General features: G+C 37.2%; 1 protein-coding gene across 1 annotated transcript; it reads right to left on the reverse strand.

Annotated features, from left to right (window-relative positions):
- Positions 1-45: 45 nt before the first annotated feature.
- Positions 46-10,759, reverse strand: ddx6 (DEAD-box helicase 6). Its single transcript, XM_015384180.1, has 14 exons — positions 10,621-10,759; positions 9,485-9,972; positions 9,115-9,178; positions 8,900-9,004; positions 8,021-8,150; positions 5,502-5,648; positions 5,188-5,282; positions 4,978-5,100; positions 4,742-4,870; positions 4,439-4,555; positions 3,419-3,482; positions 2,481-2,582; positions 2,220-2,399; positions 46-1,673 (listed from the first exon to the last, which is right to left on the reverse strand). Exons 2-13 carry the CDS (start codon positions 9,670-9,672, stop codon positions 2,224-2,226), a joined length of 1,440 nt encoding a protein of 479 aa, XP_015239666.1. The 5' UTR covers positions 9,673-9,972; positions 10,621-10,759; the 3' UTR covers positions 46-1,673; positions 2,220-2,223.
- Between the last annotated feature and the right edge of the window lie 8,299 nt (positions 10,760-19,058).

Below are 19,058 nucleotides of genomic sequence, written 5' to 3' on the forward strand. Positions count from 1 at the left end.
ATCAGAGTAAACCAATGAGATAGAGGGAAATAGTTTATTTTTTTCCTCATTGGCTAACAGAGCATCTCACCAATAATCAGGGGAAACTTGTTTGTAAAAAGGTTCGCTGAACACAAAGTTTGCTGAACTTTGTGTTCAGTGAACTTTGGGGCTTCTGCCCCCCCGAAGGAAGTGATGCAGCCAAGCTTAAACGTGGCATAAATCAAAGTAACAGCAAATAGCTTCCCTTCACAAAACAAAAACAGCCAATTAAGCTGCGCCGCAGCAAGAAGCATTTCTATGCGGTAGATTATTCCGCTCGCTATGATAAATCAGTCCTGCAGTTAAGATTCACAGACCTGGGCTGGTGACCAAAAATATTAATCAATCCAAATACACCAGCCTAGGGAAGCCATCTGTTGAGACTGTGCTTGTTAACACTGGTAGCAGGAGAGAATAAGGGCATCTTTTAAACACTTTAAGTGCACATTTTTGGAATTGCACCTTCAAACTTTAAAGTACTAAAAAGAAAATTACAGATTAACCCAAAAACATTCTATGACCATCATCATTTAAATGCTTTTGCATTCTATAAAATTATAAATAAGCTCCCGGGCCAATATTGCAGGACAAAAGCTGGCAGTTGAGGAAATGATCTCCAGTGCTAACAAGAGAATTGGTGCGAGCAGCTTTTTAGTTTGCCAGCCAGTTACATTTTTTTCTAAAACAATCTTAAAATAAAAGTATGTACAGAAGGAGAAAGCTGAACCCCACATGTCGGCTTCATGTCTTGCAGAATAAGGTATGGCCATCCATAGGAAGGGGGGGAGGAGGAACATGACAAAGAAAAACAAACATTTTCTCCAAAGAAGCACCACTGAAACAGGAATCTTGACTCATGGTGGTTCTCTGGCTGCTTTTTTGACTTTTAGTGTTCTGAGGCTGAAGACAGAGGAAAGGATCAGGGTCTCTGAGAAGCAGGAGCTTCACCACAAGCTACCGAGCAGTCTGGCCGTCTCTTGGAGGGTAAGAAAAAAAAAAAAAAAATCCAGTCTCTGCTCAATGAAAATCCAAGTTTTCCCTCATTTATCAGCCAGAATCAAAATCCACTGAGCCAGCGCTAAGAGTTAAATCAGACCAGCTTCCCTCACAAAACATGACCCAACCAACCAACCAACCAAAACTGGTTATGAATTCATCCCACGGATCAAACATGGACTGTAACAAATTCTCAATACGGTGAACATGTGGCGTGAAGTGAGTAAAGTGGAGGACGATGACGGGTTATTACTTCAGAACATGTGGAGCTGCTTGTTAAGGCACTTGTTACAAATTGGATAAAAGTTTGAACGTAAAACATGCAGAATGGAGGGTTTCCTTCCAGGGTCTGTCGGGGCTGGCTTTGTTTTCAGTGGTGGATATGAATCAGTCATCTATACGCACATATCTCTCCGTTTGGTCCCGCGCTTTCCTCTTGGTGCTCATGTCTTCAGTATGTTGCAGTGCAGCACAAAGCCTTTAAATAAGGCAGATGAGTTCTTCCAAAAAGTGTCTGTTTCCAAATGCTTTCCTGATGGTGGCTTCCAGAAGAAAGAAACTGTACAAAAACAAATTTGAAAAGAAAAAAAGTCCAGGAGAAACGGGGTGAAGAAGGATTTGAAGGGGAGCGAAGAATAGGTTGAAAAATGGAGAATCTGAAAAGAAAAGAAAAACAAATAAGCTTTCCGATAGAAGCAACCCAAATCCTTTACTTTCAATAAATCCTTTGAATACAGATTTAGCTTCTTTTTTTTTTTTTCTCAACAGCCGGTCAGAAAATGTAAGTTCTTGAACAAGAAAATGTTTAAATCCATGAGTCTTCCCACATCTCATTAAAACAACTTCAGCAAATTTGACTGAGATTTCTTCAGATGGAACAACAAAGTACATGGAAAGAAAATGCATGTTTATTTCAATTACCGATTTAAATAAATGCATTTTATTGATCCATTAACCTTCCTTTACTTAAATAAAACGCAGTGCAACAAATTAACCAAGTGACAAATGGAGTAAATGAGCAAAAATCGAGCCGTCTGTGAAGATCCAAGAGAACACTAATGAACAAACTGCATCATGGTAAGACAGGATGGTTAGGCTAAAAAGGGCCAGAAATCCCTTTCAGTTTATAGTTTTAAGTTGCACAAAGGTTTATCCTTCTACTACAAGGCACTGAATGCACTTAATGTAATGAAGGTACCTACAGCCTCACTGCTTGACCTCTTCTCCACTCTCGCTGTGGTATTCTGCCACGTACAAGCTCTTGTCGATTATTCCAGGGATGGGCTTGATCTCTGTGCCGAGCTGCTCCTCAATCGCTTTAAGGTTGAAGCGATCGTCGTATGTGATCAGGTTGATGGCCAAACCCAGGTGGCCAAAGCGTCCTGGGAAGGAGGGAGATCAGTCAGTCACGTTAATGGACCAACAGAATGTCTACTTTAGGAAGGATCTCTGCAAGCTCTTACCAGATCGACCAATGCGATGAAGGTACGTCTCTCCCAGCTTGGGGAAATCAAAGTTGATCACAACATTCACAGCTTGAATGTCAATTCCTCTTGTGAAGAGATCTAAAAAAAAAAAATAAAAAATAAGACAGTACATTTATTCACTATGGAAATGCGTTTATCAAGCAAAGACAATAGCTTAACAGCCGAAAGACAACCGCTGCCAAATGAGTCATATTGAAAGACTTGTTTGTTTCGTTTCAGCGCATTTAAACCCACAGCTCAGTTATGAGAAATAAGCTCCAAACTATAAAGCTACAGTAAATCCCACATCAATTTATGTTGGCATTTGCATTTCAAGACCACATCTATAAACCATTCAGGAAAATACTCAAACTGTAGAGCATCCTTCAGATACCACAAAAAAATATATCATCCTGCAGGATGATGCTGAATTCACAGGTGGGATAACTGGGTGAATGTTTATATAAATACGAGTACTCAGCCAACACTGCAGTACAGAACGCAAGAAGGAAAAATACAAAAATTACAATGCAGCAGTTATGAGAACCAGGAAGATAAGCTGCAGCATTAACATGCATGTTCACAGCCATCAACAGGAAATTACAAAGTATCAGGCTGAGTAATTACTGAACGCATTCAGAACTCACTGCAGGCATTTGAGGGTTAAATATGTGCCTGCAGAACAGGTTTAGAAAATTCCAGGGCCATAGTGCATGTTTAAAAATGGCGTGGACTCCTTCATGCTGAAGCATGTAATCTAGCGGCCATTTTCAAAACTTTAGATATCAGACAAACAAAGATTCTGCATATGATTTAAGCTGCATTAAAACTGTAAGCAGGAAACAGTGAAGTAAAAACCATATGTGGAAAATTAATCAAGCAAGAGAAGTTTGATCGCGTTAGAGGAGCATCATGTAGTCGGATGCTTCACTTACCAGTGCAGACAAGGTTTCGGCACAGCCCATTTCGAAAGTCGTGGAAAACACGGTTGCGATGTTCCTGAAAAATAAGGAATCTAAACTGCATAATCTGTGTTTAAATAAGCCGACAAACTGACATTATGGATACGTTACCCAACGCCATTTAATCCTAATGTTCTGTAATAAAACTATCTACCTGTAACTGCATCCTGCTGGACCAGTAGATTTAATAGCTTAATGTACCGATTTAACCATTTTGTTTAGCATTCCAGGTTAGAAATAGAACAAGGAAGTTATGTTTTACTAAAAAGTACAGATCTTTGTATTGGTTGTTTTATTACATCCGTGTCTTCAACAGTTACCCATAAGAGTGATGCAACAGAGGTTTTACAGCAGTTTAGGTGATTATCTAAGGAACCAGACACTGAAGATATACACCCGCAGCAGTTTACAGTGGTGTAATATGCTCAACCATTCACAGGCAGCTGGCTTCCTACCAATGTTTGGAGACTACGATCAGCTGATACAGCAGCTGTCTTCCAAAAATTCAGCAAAGAAGGAGAAGTTGTTTGGCCTTAGTAAAGAGACTGACAGAACTGAATATCTTCAGTAATGTTTTAGATTAAAATCCAACTAAACTGAGTCAGACTGACGAGCAGTTAGCCTTCCAAAGCTCCAACCATTTTCTTCACAAATTAATTTATGTTTGTTTACAAATGTTCATTATATTTATACATCCTTACTCTGAAAATATTAAGTCAACAGCAAAGCAAATTTCCACAAAAACCTAATTAAAACACACCTTGGCCGTCATAATGCATTAACAGGAAGTTAACATTTTCTTTATGATAGGAGCTCAGTTTGCTTTAGAGTAAATGGGCTAATCTGACAATAATCTACGAGCAATTAATGACTCTAAAAGAGCCCTTTCCTTTATGCTTTAGTTTTGCTCTGGGTAAAAACTAAGCAGTATTTTTTGGCATTAAATGACCCCCTTCTTCCTTTGGTTCCTTGATGGGCAGTAATTTGACTGACCTGTCTCATCTTGGCATGAATGTAGAAACATGAATAACCAAGCTGGGAAATCTTCTTGGCAAGAAGCTCCACTCTCTGAGAGGAGTTACAGAAGATTATAGACTGGTTGATTTGGAGCTGAAAACAAAAGAAAACGAGATCAGTGTTTAGAAAGCAGAAGCTCTACCCAATAAAATGTTCCACATGGACGAGAGAAACTACAGTAGAGATGAGATTATTTAGAAAAAACCCTTGGAACACACTATAAATCAACTATTGTCAGTACATGAAATAGGATTAGGGAGGTGTGGAGCCAAGACCTACCCTGGAAAATAAGGTGTTGAGGCAATGGACTTTTTGCCTTTCCGTTACATAAGCATAATACTGAGTCACCCCCTTCAGTGTAAGCTCCTCCATTAGGTTGATCTCGTATGGTTTTTGCAAGTGTGCGTTCTATAAAAAAAAAAAGAACAAAGCCATGGTTTATTGCACAGGTTAGACCCAGTTTTGTTTACCGCCTCAATTACTGTCAGATTTAAATACATCTGATGAAACTGTACCATAAATTTCTGCACACTGAGAGGGAAGGTGGCAGAGTAAAGTAGAATCTGCCTTTGTTTGGGCAGGAAGCCCAGCATCTCCTCCATCATAATCACAAAGTCCTGAGACAGGAGCTTGTCAGCCTTTAAGAAAAACAAAAACCATTTGGTTTTAAGTAGAACGTTTTATTAAAAACGAGAAACAAAACACCTGAAACCAAAAATACTCACTTCATCCAAAACAACCATCTGTACTTGATTGACTTTAGCCACTCCTTTCTTGATCAGGTCTAAAATCCTCCCAGGAGTTGCAATAACCACATGTACTGGAAAACAAATACATTTTGCACTAAATGTCAACAGTTCATCAAAAGCTCATATTTGAAGAGCCAATGAAAGTGGTTATAATTTTTAAAAAAGCTTTGATTTTATCAAGCAGGTTTCTTTTAGTCCCAGAATAATTCATTTTGTTTACAGGCTTGTCCTTCAGGAAAACACAGCACTATTAAATCAATATCAGATTATAAATCAAGTGCAAAGATTACCCGTTTCATCGAGCCTCATGATGTCATCACGGAGGTTGGTTCCACCTGTGGTCGCCATCACCTTCACGCCACCCATGTGTTTACTGACCTGGATACATATTTGGCTCACTTGCAGTGCCAGTTCTCTGGTGGGCACTATGACTAAAGCTAAAAACAAAGAACATCCATTAGGGAACAAAGTTAATCCCTGCTGTTAATCTGAACATTTACCTCATTAAAGTCAGGATAAAGCAGCTGCACAGCACGATATGGTCAAAAACAAAAGTAGCCTTATACTGTACGGAGAATTTTATGCTCTTTGCTTTTTTCCCCACATTACCACTACAGTTTAGTGGCTCAACAGAATAAATAATCCTTAATATTTCTTTTGATTGCATCCTAATCAGAATACAATTATGGTTTCATGAAGCCTAGAGGTACAGATGTCCTGCTGATCAATGTCATCAAATTTCCCCTTCAACTGCAGCTGTTTCAGATGTGTAGTCAAGTTATCTGTCATGCATTTCTGCCTGGCCACTGAACCAGGTGAGTCCAATCTGCACAATTTAATTCACTGTGCATGCGGGACACCAAGTGTTAAGAATGCATTTCATACAGGAAATCACATACAAGTCGCATATATTTGGAAATGATAACCACACAAATTTCACAAGAAAATCTGAATTAAGCATCAAGGCCTGCAGAGTGAAGGTAGCCATAGAGATAATTTGATTTGGCTTCCTTACACTGGCTGCCAGTACGTTTTAGGATTGATTTTAAAATTATTTTATTTGTTTTTAAAACTCTTAATGGCCTTGCCCCTTCTTATCTGTCTGAGCTGTTGCATTCTTACACACCCTCCCGTTCCCTCAGGTCAGCTGATCAGTTGCTTCTGAGGGCAAAGACAAAATGCAAGCTCAGAGGAGACCGTGCTTTTTCTGTGGCAGCTCCTAAGCTGTGGAATGATCTGCCTCTGAGCATAAGACAAGCCTCTTCTCTTAATGTTTAAGTCCCTTCTTGAGACTCATCTTTTTTCCTTGGCTTTTGACACAATTTGAGAGGTTTTACTTTGTTTTATTCTCTTTGTATACTAATATGTATTTTAAACTTGTTTTTTTTTCCTATTTTATAATTGTATTGTATTTCATGATTGTGTACAGCACTTTGGTCCTGTCCGGTGCATAAAGTGCTTCATAAAGAAAGTTGGTACAGTATGGTATGGTACGCTCCACATCTCCCACCTCTGGTTTAAATGCCAACCATACTTTAAAAGTTTGACTACTTTGAATTCATGAAGGCATTATACCAGGTGCTGTGGACCTCTGTACCGAGCGAAGCCCACTTGAGGTTGATTAGTTTCAGGAGCAGCAAGATATTTAAACATGAAGTTGGATAAAGCTTGGATGCCAAAAGATGCACATTAACAATGTTCTACAATAGCTGTCCTATTAAATGAAAAGGGAAGTTTAATAGAGATCAGAAAAGTTGATTCCATCCTTTGGAGCTGTTAACCTCTTCCTGTTAATTTTTCTGAAACTATGTTATTTTTTTTAACAGAGACTGGGCTCTGACATGCGATGTGACATCACTTTGGTTCCAAAAACATAAGATTGCTCAGGGCAAATGGCTAGAAAAGCATTCTGAAAGCTGGTCAACATTACCAAGTCTTTATATAAACAGTAAGCAACCACAGCGGTGAGAGTTTATAGGTTTGCTTTACCTAGAAATGTAAAGGACTGAGCTCCTGAAGATCAACAGCCATCTGATAAAGACCACCTGCTTCTGTGGGATATCCGGTAAGTCTACCCACCTATTTAATTCCAACTCCCAACAAATATCAGGGGATTTCAGGGGAAATGCATCCAATGTCCATAAAAACGATATCAAAAGCAATTTCATGGACTCAAATTCAAACATTTACATGCTGTAGTCCAGGAGAGCTCACTATTCCAATGTGGCAATTTTCCCAGTCCTATATGGCTCATCCGTCAAGGTTTTTTTTGTTTTTGAAAAAACATTTTTTAAACTATATCAACTGTTGGCTGCATTCAACTTTATCCAGGACCTTTTAAACATAACCAGTCCATTTTGTTTTCTTAGCAAAACCCACATGTACCCCATAAACCCACCTCCGATAGAGGAAAGTAACAGCCTCAACTGCACAGCTAAATGATTTACTCAGAATTTTTAATTTGCGGTACGACTGGAGTGCAGCTCCACACTGTACCAACGATTAGAGCCAAGATAAATGAAAATGGATTAAGTTTGACCTTCAGGAACAGGGGGATCAGCTTGAGGATTCAGCTGCCATCTTATTCAGGAATTCAGTTAAAGAACATTAAACTAAAATCTAAAATGATCAAACTTTTAAGGTTATGTTTGCAAACATTTTGTTGCGTCACTTTTTGCAATGCTGCTGCATTTTCTTCTCTTGATGCTGAACTAGTTGGTTACTGATTGCAACCAGGAACACAAAGGAAACCAGGATGCATCTGGAGAATTTGGATGAATTACATTTAAATGAGTGCAGGGCAGCTCACCTTGTAAACAATCTTTCTTCAGGTCAATGCGCTCAAGAAGGGGAATGAGGTAGGCTCCACTCTTTCCTGTGCCATTCTTGGCTCTGGCTAAGATATCCCTTCCTGACAGTGCAATGGGAATGCTTTCCTCCTGCGCAGAAATAAAACAAACTAATGAAAACACAAATCTCTTTATGCTTCACAATAAAAACTTTTTCCAGAAAAAAAAACAGCCTTTTTTATCATTAAATACTTCAATGTAGGAACCAAATTTTTTATTAACCAATTGATCTTCGTACTTTTTAATTGAACATTTTTCAAGTTTTAAGACTTTGAAGATATTTTAAGTTCCTGTCTGATCCTTTGCTTGAAAGGACCAAAATCACCCGTGTAAATTGCAAGATCAAGACGAAATGTATCAGATAAAATAAAATCTTTGAAATCATTATTCTTCATGGGTTCAGTATTTAAACAACAAAAAAATGTCAGTTAAATTACATTAAGATGGATAATAAATTTAGGGTAAACTTTCATTTCTTGTAGTCCAAGCAGATTTTCATTTAATATATAGAAAACCAGTTTAGTAGTTAAATTAATGCAATGATGAAAACAAAATGTTATGTTTGATGGTCATGTTCCCAACAGGGATTTTAAATTTTAAAAAAAGTTTTTTTTCATCAAACTAAAATTTCAAAGTAGGATGACAACCAGTCAGTAAATAGATTATGTTGAAAACATTGGCCAATGTAAGAGTTTGAGAAGGAAAATGGTTAACATCCAGGTTGATCATTTTAAATAAAATACTGTCAAAGTAACAGGTTTAATGTGTGATGTAACATTGCAAACCCATTGATCTGACGATCAAGTAGTTAACTATTGTAAACCTGCACTAAACTGTACCTGAATTGGAGATGGCTTTTCCCAGCCCATCTCAAAGATTCCCATAAGTAGCTCCCTCTTCAGGCAATAATCTTCAAACTCATTGCCTTTAGTTGCAGTCACATCCTGCAGTCAATTAAAAAAAACAAAAAAAAAACAGTCAGCAATAGACTTACAGAAAGCAGTGAACTCTTTTTACCCTTGAAATATTTCAAATATATATATATTTTACTGACCGATGTTTTAATTCTCATGTCCTTTGGAGGCACTTTCAAATTCTTTTTCCAGTCATCTCCAGGCCTGTGTATAAAGACAAACATTTTGTCAGCAAATAGGTTGGCAAAAATCCAAAGAACCTTTATAAATATGTAGAGGACAAACAAAGATTTAAAGATCATGCTTTTTAAGGATTATGACCCAACTCCATCTTGGGAGGTTGATAGAAATAGGCATCAGTGCTTAATTTCAAGCTTTGTTTAATTCAGAAGGGGATTCTTAGTTTAATAATTTAATGAATATAGGGGGACCTTTGTCCTGGTGATTACTGATCAAACCAAACCGAGTGAAAAGTAATTTGGTGTATTTCTATCTTTTGCTTATACTTACTTGATAACAGCATTTGTTGGAGGGGCTGGCTGGGAATTGCCATTTATTGTGCCTTTAATCATCTGGTTTATCTGTGGCTGTTGAAGACCTCCACCTGGAGCCCCTGTAGGTTTCACTGAGCCTCTCAGCTGTCCATTCTGGTTGGACAAACCCAAGATCACTGGATTCTCTGTCCTGGTGGTGCTCATTTTTACTCTTCACACCGATTATTTATTTATTTTTTATTTTTTAACAGTCTCTAAACAAGGTGAGCCCACTCAAATGGGACGTATCAAACTCAAGATTGCCCTTGCCTTATCAATAAATCAAATTACTCTATTTCTCATTAAATCGAATTGGGCATCAAGCATTAAAGTTAAATAACTGCTTAGCAAAGGGTTAATCGGCCAACTTTATCTGGTTTCGACACATCGGGCAGGCTTTTAAACGTTGGCATACTGCTCAGTTAGCTCAACCGGGCCTCCGTGTCCTTTCAAGTCTGTCCAACCCTAAAACATAGAAAAAACATACAATCATAAACATCAAGTTGCTTTTAAAAACAATTAGTTATACACGGGCTCAACACGAACACGTTAATTTAAAGCAGTGACAATGAGGATTTGGCCTATAATCCAAGTTAGCCGCTCCTCCACTGACCGTTGCTATATGCTATTAACATAACGCGTCCGACTACAAACGCATTTACCTAAAATGTCACTTTAAAAAGACGTTGACGGCTCTTTAAGTAGATTGATACGTGTATATATACATATAATGTTTGCATTAAATTTCTGTAATACCCAAATTGGCAAAACAACATCCTACTGCGCTAGCTAGTTTGCTGCTAGCGCATGAAGCTAAATGTTTGCGGGAGTATATACCATGTTCAAACGTAATCCATTGTATTAATACACATATTTTACGCCCCAGGTTTGTAGAATTTAGTCGTTCACTTTAACGTCAGTAACAATTAAGTCCAAAATATGCTTCGTTTTCTTATGCTAACGCAAGTCGTTTGGTGACTAGCCTGGCTAACTACAAGCTAAGTGACTACGGGTTTAAAATAGCGTTCACAAAAGTAAGAGTCTTCAAAAAAAGCTAACTTCTGTCTAACAGTTGTAGATAAATTGTATCACATCGAGTTCATGCGTTTTTACCTTGGATAACAAAAATAAAGCGATTCCGTTTGCGGTATTTGTACAGTGCTCTGGATTTTTTTAGCAGACTGCGAAAAGAGTCTTGTCAAACAAGGATTCAAGATGGCTCCCAGCCGTATTTGAAGCCGTTCCCAACCAGCCAATCAGCTGATTTCATTTCAAATCAACAAATTAACATTTAAGGTGTCCTCGTGAAGGAATGCAGTTAGACCGCCTAGTTAGGCCCAAATGTTAAGGTTATAAGTGTGCGTGTAATGATTAATTATGACTTTTTCCTCAGTGTTGCAAAATGTATAATTTTATTTGGTGCCATTGATAATTTTTACTGTTTTAACTATAACAATATATATACTCATTCTAAATATCTGTATTTCTTTTAGTTTAGATATGCTGAGACAGCTGTGTGAGCACACAAAAATGAATTTAAAAAATAAAACAAACACTATGTTAATAATAATACTTAAAGGGGTTCATTTTATGATTACAAATTGTTCTAGAAAGGTCTGACTACTTTTTATTGAGCTAAAAGGAAACAATGGAGAAATAAATACTTGTATTATTTATGCCGTTCTGCCATTAATGCTCCAGAAGGCAAATATATATATATATATATATATATATATATATATATATATATATATATATATATATATATATATATATATAAGGAACTGTCCTGTTTTGTAGATGACAGAAACGACACAGGTGGATGAGCTCAAAATAGATTGAATGATGTCAGTGTAGGAAAAGACCAGCAGTTCGTGTGGAAAGTTGTAATTCCTGGGATGCTTCAGGAAGTATTGTTTCAGAATGGGGAAATTCTGGTGTCTACAGCAACAAAAAGATTATAGAATCTTTGTTTGTGCTGAGTCCAGTAGGTGTTTTTACATGCAATTAATTAATTTACTTTACCAGAGAGAATGTAGGAACCTCAACAGTGGAGCAACCCCATATGTAAAAGTGTGGAAAAAGCTTTAATATCTGCTCATTCAGTTTTGGCAAAAAGACATTAGGGAATTTAATATCTGGTTGGATAATCACTTCAACAGTTTTTTTTCTTTTATTTATTTACATTTTTTTATGAATCTATTTCTTATTTTAATTTAGAGTAAAAAACCACACACACAACAGGATTGTGCAATTCTATAATCTCATACTTTTTAGCTGTTTAAAAGTGCGATAAGTGTATAAGTGTTACTCGACACCTAACATGCTAAAATTGGCGTCTTCTTATCCATCCAGGAAGCAGGTAAAATAGAGCCAAAGACTCAGGAAAAGTCGTCAAATAAGAAAAAATAAGAGAGCAAAACAGTCATGATAACCACCGATTCAACACTTGTCCCTCAAGAGCCAGTGAACTCACAGCTTAGACATGCATGACTCAACTTCCTGTTCTAGATAATCCCCAAGTGACTCAACAGTGATACTGAATAATGAAACCTGTGGAAATACGAGAATGAGGTGCTTTAACATTATGATCATCTTAATAAACATAGCTTTTTCACTTGGATTAGCATGGGACTGACAAGATAGAATGAGGGATCAATTTTTCTAAATAAGATGAACAGCTCTAAACAGAAAAGTTTTCATATAATATTTATATTTTTCTCAAGATATTCCCAATTTTTGTTCTCTTAACCTGATGTTTTATTTTATATTTCAGTACCAAATTAAATGAGGCTACAAACAAGGCTGTATCAATGAATTAAGTGAGAGTGCAATATTGTCAAAGTAAGTATTTGCAATTTGCTGCGTAATGTTGTAACAAATTAGGACATTATATAATTTTGTACTTCTGTGTTGACACTACTTTCATTTTAAATGTAACAAATTAAACAAAAATCTCTTCAAAAGTTCATATTCATGTCGGGGAAATCTAACCTGGCATAAACCAGATTGATAGAAAATCCAATTGAACTACACATATGGATCTGGGAAGGCTCCCGTAGAAAGTGTCCGCAAAATGGAGGGACATTGTGCTCAATACTTTGAGCTGATTAGGTACCTGCCTCCCATGTCATGTTATTTTAGCCAATCACAGCAGTAGTAGGAGCTATCTAGAATAAATCAAACTCTTACCAAATCCAGCCAGGGGGAACCCACAACCATCTTCTCTTCTATAAAGGCAAAAATCTCAGACTTTTGCTTGCTTTTCAAGAAAATTAGAGGGTATTCCAGCTAAAACTGACACAGTTAGGATTATTTTTGCCTCAGTCTCCACCCCTGGTTGATGTGATGATGTCATAGACGTCACTGTACTTCATTGGCTCAAAAAATTTCTGTGTTGAGCCGAATGCCTCTGCTGGTTGCTGGCATGATGTAATTTAATCAGTTTGTGAATTCACAGATCTCGCAACAATTTCTCTTGCTTGCATGGTAAGGGGGAATCGTGTCTAAAAACAATTACATTTAACTCGATCAAAAATGCTGTATTGATACTAAATAATACAGGTGCTTCGTCAATGAGTTGTTTAAGGCAGAAATATCTGCTAAAGGAGTCTTAAAGCAGTTCTGGAAAAGTCTCTGACTGAAGACATCATTGTTCTTTGTAACAGTTTGAAGTGGATAATGCTTAGGGTTTTCCACAATGTTCTTCGATTTATGAAGAATTCTTCTTCTTAAAATCATTTTCAGAGATTCGAGTAAAAATCCTATAACAAAGTAAGCCTTCTTTCTTAGCTTGTTTAGCTTTTTTGAACCCTGGCATACTGTACGAGTTTTTCTCCAGTCATGTGAGAATTTTTTGGATTGGTTAGTTTTGTCCTCATCATGCATCCTGCGTCGTGTGGTTTATACAGCGGGGCGATCAGCCTCTCACGACCACCTCCCAATCAGGAATTGAAAGGTTTGAAATTCAGTTGGGCAACGTCATGGGCAAATCCTGCTGTTGAAGCAGAGCTACGAGCAGATTAACCAGAACCTCGAGCACTACGCATGTGAAACAAGGTAGTTCTTCTTCCAGAGTTCTCGGCGCTGAGTCCGACGTGTGTATTTAGCAATTAGATCGCATCAGAGCGCCGGGCCGTAAAGCGTAAGAACATACATCATGAGCTGTGAACTTTTAAACCCTGCGGTTTCACAGTACCGTTTAGCTGAGTACGATTAAAAATATTGTACAGTGTATGCCCAGCCTAGGTTAGTTGCTGTTATTTTGCTACCGCAGCAGATGATAGCAGAGGATATCACACTCTCCACAACAGACTCATATACTGAAGGCAGTGTCTTACTGCAAACACTGAATTACATAAGAATCCTCAAGAACTGCAGCCTTCTCTGTTGTGAGATTACATCCACTGAATCACTCCTATGCTTCTGATTCCTGGATTAGACATCTGACCTTCAGTCTCACAAACTGTGATCGTTTATAAGATGCTTTATGATCCAGGCCATTTTTGAAGGCGTCCACCTGAGTCTTCTTGAGATCCTCATAAAGCACATCAGACAGAATCCTTTTAAAAGCACTAAAGAAATCAAAGAACCTGATTTCTACAGAGTTGTCTGTCTATATCGTCTAAATGACAGTTGTTATGGTCTTGGTTCTGTTAAAGTTTCTTTTGAATGTTCAGTTTCTCTTTGATGTTTTTCTTTGTTTTCTAGTTTTATTCCTATTTTGTGGTATTTACTGGATGTATTTCAGTTCTTAGGTATTTCTTGATTGCCCTCTGTTGCCCTCTTGTGTTGGTCTCCTTTTCCCTAGCTCCTTCTAGAATCCACTGTTCACAGCTGCTCCCAATCAGCTCATTAGTCCAGTCTTTGTTCTGTCCCCTATATATTGTCTCAGTGCTGGTTCGTCATCTTTTCCTGGTTCCCCACGTGAGTTCTACCATGATGTTTACTGGTTTTGGTTCCATGTAATGTGTACTTTGGTTTTTGCTAGTGATGGTGAGATGAAGCCTCATGAGGCATTGAACCGTTTGGCCAAATTGCTTCAACGATCCCCACAGTTCATGAAGCTTCATGTGAATATGTCACCACCTACTGGTGGAGTGCAGAACTACAGTTAGTAATATAATCTGTGATTTTTCTGCGGTTGTTTTTCGTGTTTCTTTTTTCCAATATAAATTCTTTTGAAGTTTTTAATGTTTGGTCTGTATCATAAAATCTTTGGTAAGTTTTTGTGTGTGTGTGTAAAATGAGTTGGAGAAAAATCACTTTAAGGTACACTGTTCTTTTGCCATTTTAGTGAAATAAGCTCAAGCAGAAAGTGAAAGTCTTTGTGAGAATTGGGCAATGATGAGAAAATGAAAGGCGTTAGTCATTTTAATTTAAACATAATAGTTTTTCCACAGTTTTTGGTTTTAATCAGGTTGGAAGTTATGTTGGAACCAATCTTTTGGTTAAACCCATTAATCTAATTTTTTGTTTTTACCAATCTGTATTTATTCTACGGCAACCAATAAAAAATTAGTCACATTAGCCAAAATACTTGGTGTTTTATCACAACTTTTAAAAGTCTTAGGTGGGTCTTAAACCATCAACTCATGGATTGGAAGTCAATCTCTTACAGCTTAAACCACTAAGTAGATAACAGATTTACAGAAAACAATACTATATAAAAGCCATTACATCTATGATCAGTGGCTTGTTCAGATTTTGATTATTACATTGTTTAATCTAACAGAAATAATTTTAACCAACTAGATTGGTTGGGAAAAAATACCAATCTATTCTTAGAACAGATCCAAACTCTATCCAGCTCTCCTACAAACTCCCACATCTTGACTGAACACAGAGGCTATTTAAATGTCTGCCAAAGTTCCGGACGAGCTGAACCACTTCCCTAAGCGGTCACATGGTATGGCGGGGTAGCGAGGCTTTGGACGTCATCTATTTTGGCTCCTCCCCCAAATGAAGCAAGCCTCGATACGTGCCTCACAGAAAACGCCCCGTCCGTTACTCGACACATGCCTCGAAGCCTCGCCTCATCTCATAACATGAGTTTTTCGATTTGCCTCAGTTAATTAATTAAATCTACAAGAACACTCATCCGCCTCCTCACTTCTGCATTTGGTTGCTCAAAACCTCAACCAAACTCTGACAACAGTGAGTTTGTGAAACAGGTGTATGACGACCCTCTTCGCCTCCATGGCGATAAGCAACCTGCAGGAGATGCCTATAGTTACTTGTTTGCTTACTTAGTAGGTAGACCACCAGAATTCCATCTAGGATCTTTAAATGTTGGATTTCAATGTCACATTTCTATAGTCATTGAGGTCTAATGGCTGAGTTCTCTTTAAAATCAGAAAAAAGCAGTTTTTCACATGGCTGAAACGTCTCCTGGGCCAGGCTAAGGTTCAAGAGACACCATAGATTCCCACATACCTCCTCTATCGAGGCCTTCAGGACTCTGGTGGATCTGCTGAGGAAGGTTACTGATTGACCCATTTTGGGTTGGAAAATCCCATGGTATTATTATGCTTTAAGGCAGAACATATAGCTGTGATGAAAACAAGAGCTTCTGAGCACACAGCAACCAAAATAAAGGTGACAATGCAGGAGGAGGTACAAGTAGCTGCTGCTATCACATCTGTTTAGTCAGGATTGAGGATTTAATTTTTGAAAAAGTAGCAGCCAGAGCATTAAAGCGTAAATTATTGTGGTTTCTAATGGCGCCTGCTTCTGTTCATCTGTTATCATAGTGCACGGCTAAAGCCTAACTTTAGTAGGTGGGTAGTAGGTGTTGCTTAATCATATTAACTTGGAAGGTTCTGCTTGAAAAACCTCCCGAACAGATTAAGTGAGAGAAATCCCAGATAAATAATGTGTAAAACTATACCTTAGTGCTCCACATTATCAATCTGCCTTGCCATATTGCTACGTTAACAATTGCATTGGGCTGATTACAACTCATGCATTGTCAGTAACAGCAGATGGTTGATTGCAACAATAACTCTGGGTAAATCATTTAAATGAAAGCTTGATGCCATAAGGTAACAGCTGAGCTGCAGAGACAAAATCTCACTGTAAAAATTTGGATGATCCCTTCTGTTATTGATAAGAACCACTAACCCACCACCTTTTGTTTTGCAGCTCTTCTTTAAAAACTTTTAAAAACTTTAAAAACCTGACAGAAATGCTTTATGTATGATCCTGCTGCCATATTTCAGTGAAACACATGAAAATTCTCCCCCAAATTCTGGCTACTTGAGTTACTGCAGCATTCCGTATCCCTTTGAGATCAAATAAGCATTTTTGTATTAAACTGAATTGTCAGGGATTCAAATTTGTTTTATCAATATCTCACACTGGCAATAATACTTAAATAATGAACGACAGGAAATGTCTCGTCTATCTTCTCTAATTCATGCTCTGCATCCTCACCACCCCCTTTAAAACTAATCTGAGACGTGGGATATGGTTAATGTATTTTTGGGATTTCGAGATGTGATTCAGCTGCTCCTATTTTTTGTTTTTAAACTGGTCGCTTTGGTATCACACCAACTTTCCCAAACTAAAAATATACCAGCAAAAACCCTCCCAGCTGCACAGCCGTCAACACGAGAATAATAAAAAAAAAATAATAAAAAAATAAAAAAGAAACTTTAATTCACAAAAGGAGGAAGTGAAGTTACTTTAAAAGAATATGCAGAATCAAACTAATACTACCACAAACAACCACCTGCACAAAAACAACAGGTTTTCACTAAATAAATGTGTTATGTGAGAAAAGATATGAACTTGTGACCATAAATCAATATCAAATGATTTATAAGAAGTGCTTTTGTACTGAAAGTAGTGAATCAGCAAATAACATTGCAGCAACCTAATACATTATGGCCTTTTGACATTGGGAAGAATAGCTACATTTCCAATTTAATCATTCTTAAAATGACAAGGCTGTTGGTCTATCTAATCTGAGTATTTCAGACACCAATTATTTACATCTTTAAAGGAATATTTCTGACGCATTGCTAAGTTTGTTGAGCAAAGTATTTAGAAAGTTCTATGGGTAAAAGAGGTCAAACCCAAGAGGGTTTATTTGCCTTTTATTTATTTTTTGATAAATTATGATACAAATTGTAGTAACCTAAGCATAAGCAGGTACTTCATGAGAAGAAGGAAAAGCAAATTTACAGCAAATGTAACAGTTGCTTCATGGCAATAAGAAGAACTCTTGAGTTTGTTTAGGGGTCAAGTTCCATCTGAGTAACAGGCATTATTTTAACAAACTGTTGCTGCGGTGTTTTTTGGTGTTAATGACAGGGTATAGCAGACCGTTTAAATATTTATTAGTTGATTGACTGACTTAATTGATCTCACAGTTGAGAAATGTCTTAGTTACATCGGCTCAGTGGTAAAAAAAGAAGGTGCCAACAGGAGGAAAAGGTAAAAAGGTGTTAAAAACACTCTTTGAACAGGTTTCTCTGACAGGTTTGTCTAGTTTGTCTGAACAAATATTTTTTCATATCTGAAATACATATTTTCTTTGTCAAAACTAATATTTTAAATAAAATATCATTCTTCATATCTAAAATAAACATTCTGGATGTCTAGAAATGAATTTCAGATCTCCATATCCTTATTGCTACTGATCGTAATTTGTATTATTTGGATCGAAAAGAAAAAATTTTCTTATGTCAAAAATTTATATTCAGTCAAGCTAATAAATGCAAAAATGGCCACTTAAAATGTGTAAACATTTCTATGCATATAAAATTGAAGTTTTACTAGTATAATTTAGTTTTTTTATGGAAAATCTGTTATTACAGTTCCGACTAGGAGTGTGGTTTTGACCAGGAAGAGATCCAATTTTAGTGATTTACAAATGGAACAACAGAGGAGAGTGCTTTCAATTAATGTTAAAACGGCCTGCCATAGCGCACTTAATATAAACCTATGCATTAACTGGAGCAGCAATCTTCACCTGCGCCAACTTCCTCTGCTTTCCAGCTGTCTTTTAAACACATTATCCCAATGTGTGTTTTTTTTTTATTTCTAAATCAAAATCTCTAGTTGCAGTGGGGTAAAATAGGCACTTCCTGTTGCCTGTTGTTATGGTGACCCGTTAAATTGGTGCTCCTCTGATGATGGCTTATCATACTTGTTTCGGCAAGCTCAACTCTGACTGGACCTACTTAGAGTTGATTAAACTAACTCACAGCAGCTGTTGGAAAATCGAAAACAGAGTATCAGAGTTTCCGACCTTAGGCTAAATTCAATGTTGAGGGTTTAGATCTTAATTTGTTAAACCTGCTTTGTGAGAGGGGCCTCTGTAAACAAATAAATATTGAAAATAAAGTAAAAGCAAAATCTTGCAAATTTAAGGAATATTAAGATAACATTATTAGCACTGCAAAGCAAATTAACAAAGTAATCTAAGTTAAAAACAAGTTTTTGTTTTGGTTTGTAACAGTGGGTTAAATTAAATAAAGAATCTTGAATTTGAGTCCAGGCATATCAGGTTTACCTTCTAAAGAGAAGCTGGTTGCCTACATGTG

Source organism: Cyprinodon variegatus, unplaced genomic scaffold (assembly GCF_000732505.1).
Source record: "Cyprinodon variegatus isolate N-32 unplaced genomic scaffold, C_variegatus-1.0 Scaffold306, whole genome shotgun sequence".
NCBI classification, from domain to species: domain Eukaryota; kingdom Metazoa; phylum Chordata; class Actinopteri; order Cyprinodontiformes; family Cyprinodontidae; genus Cyprinodon; species Cyprinodon variegatus.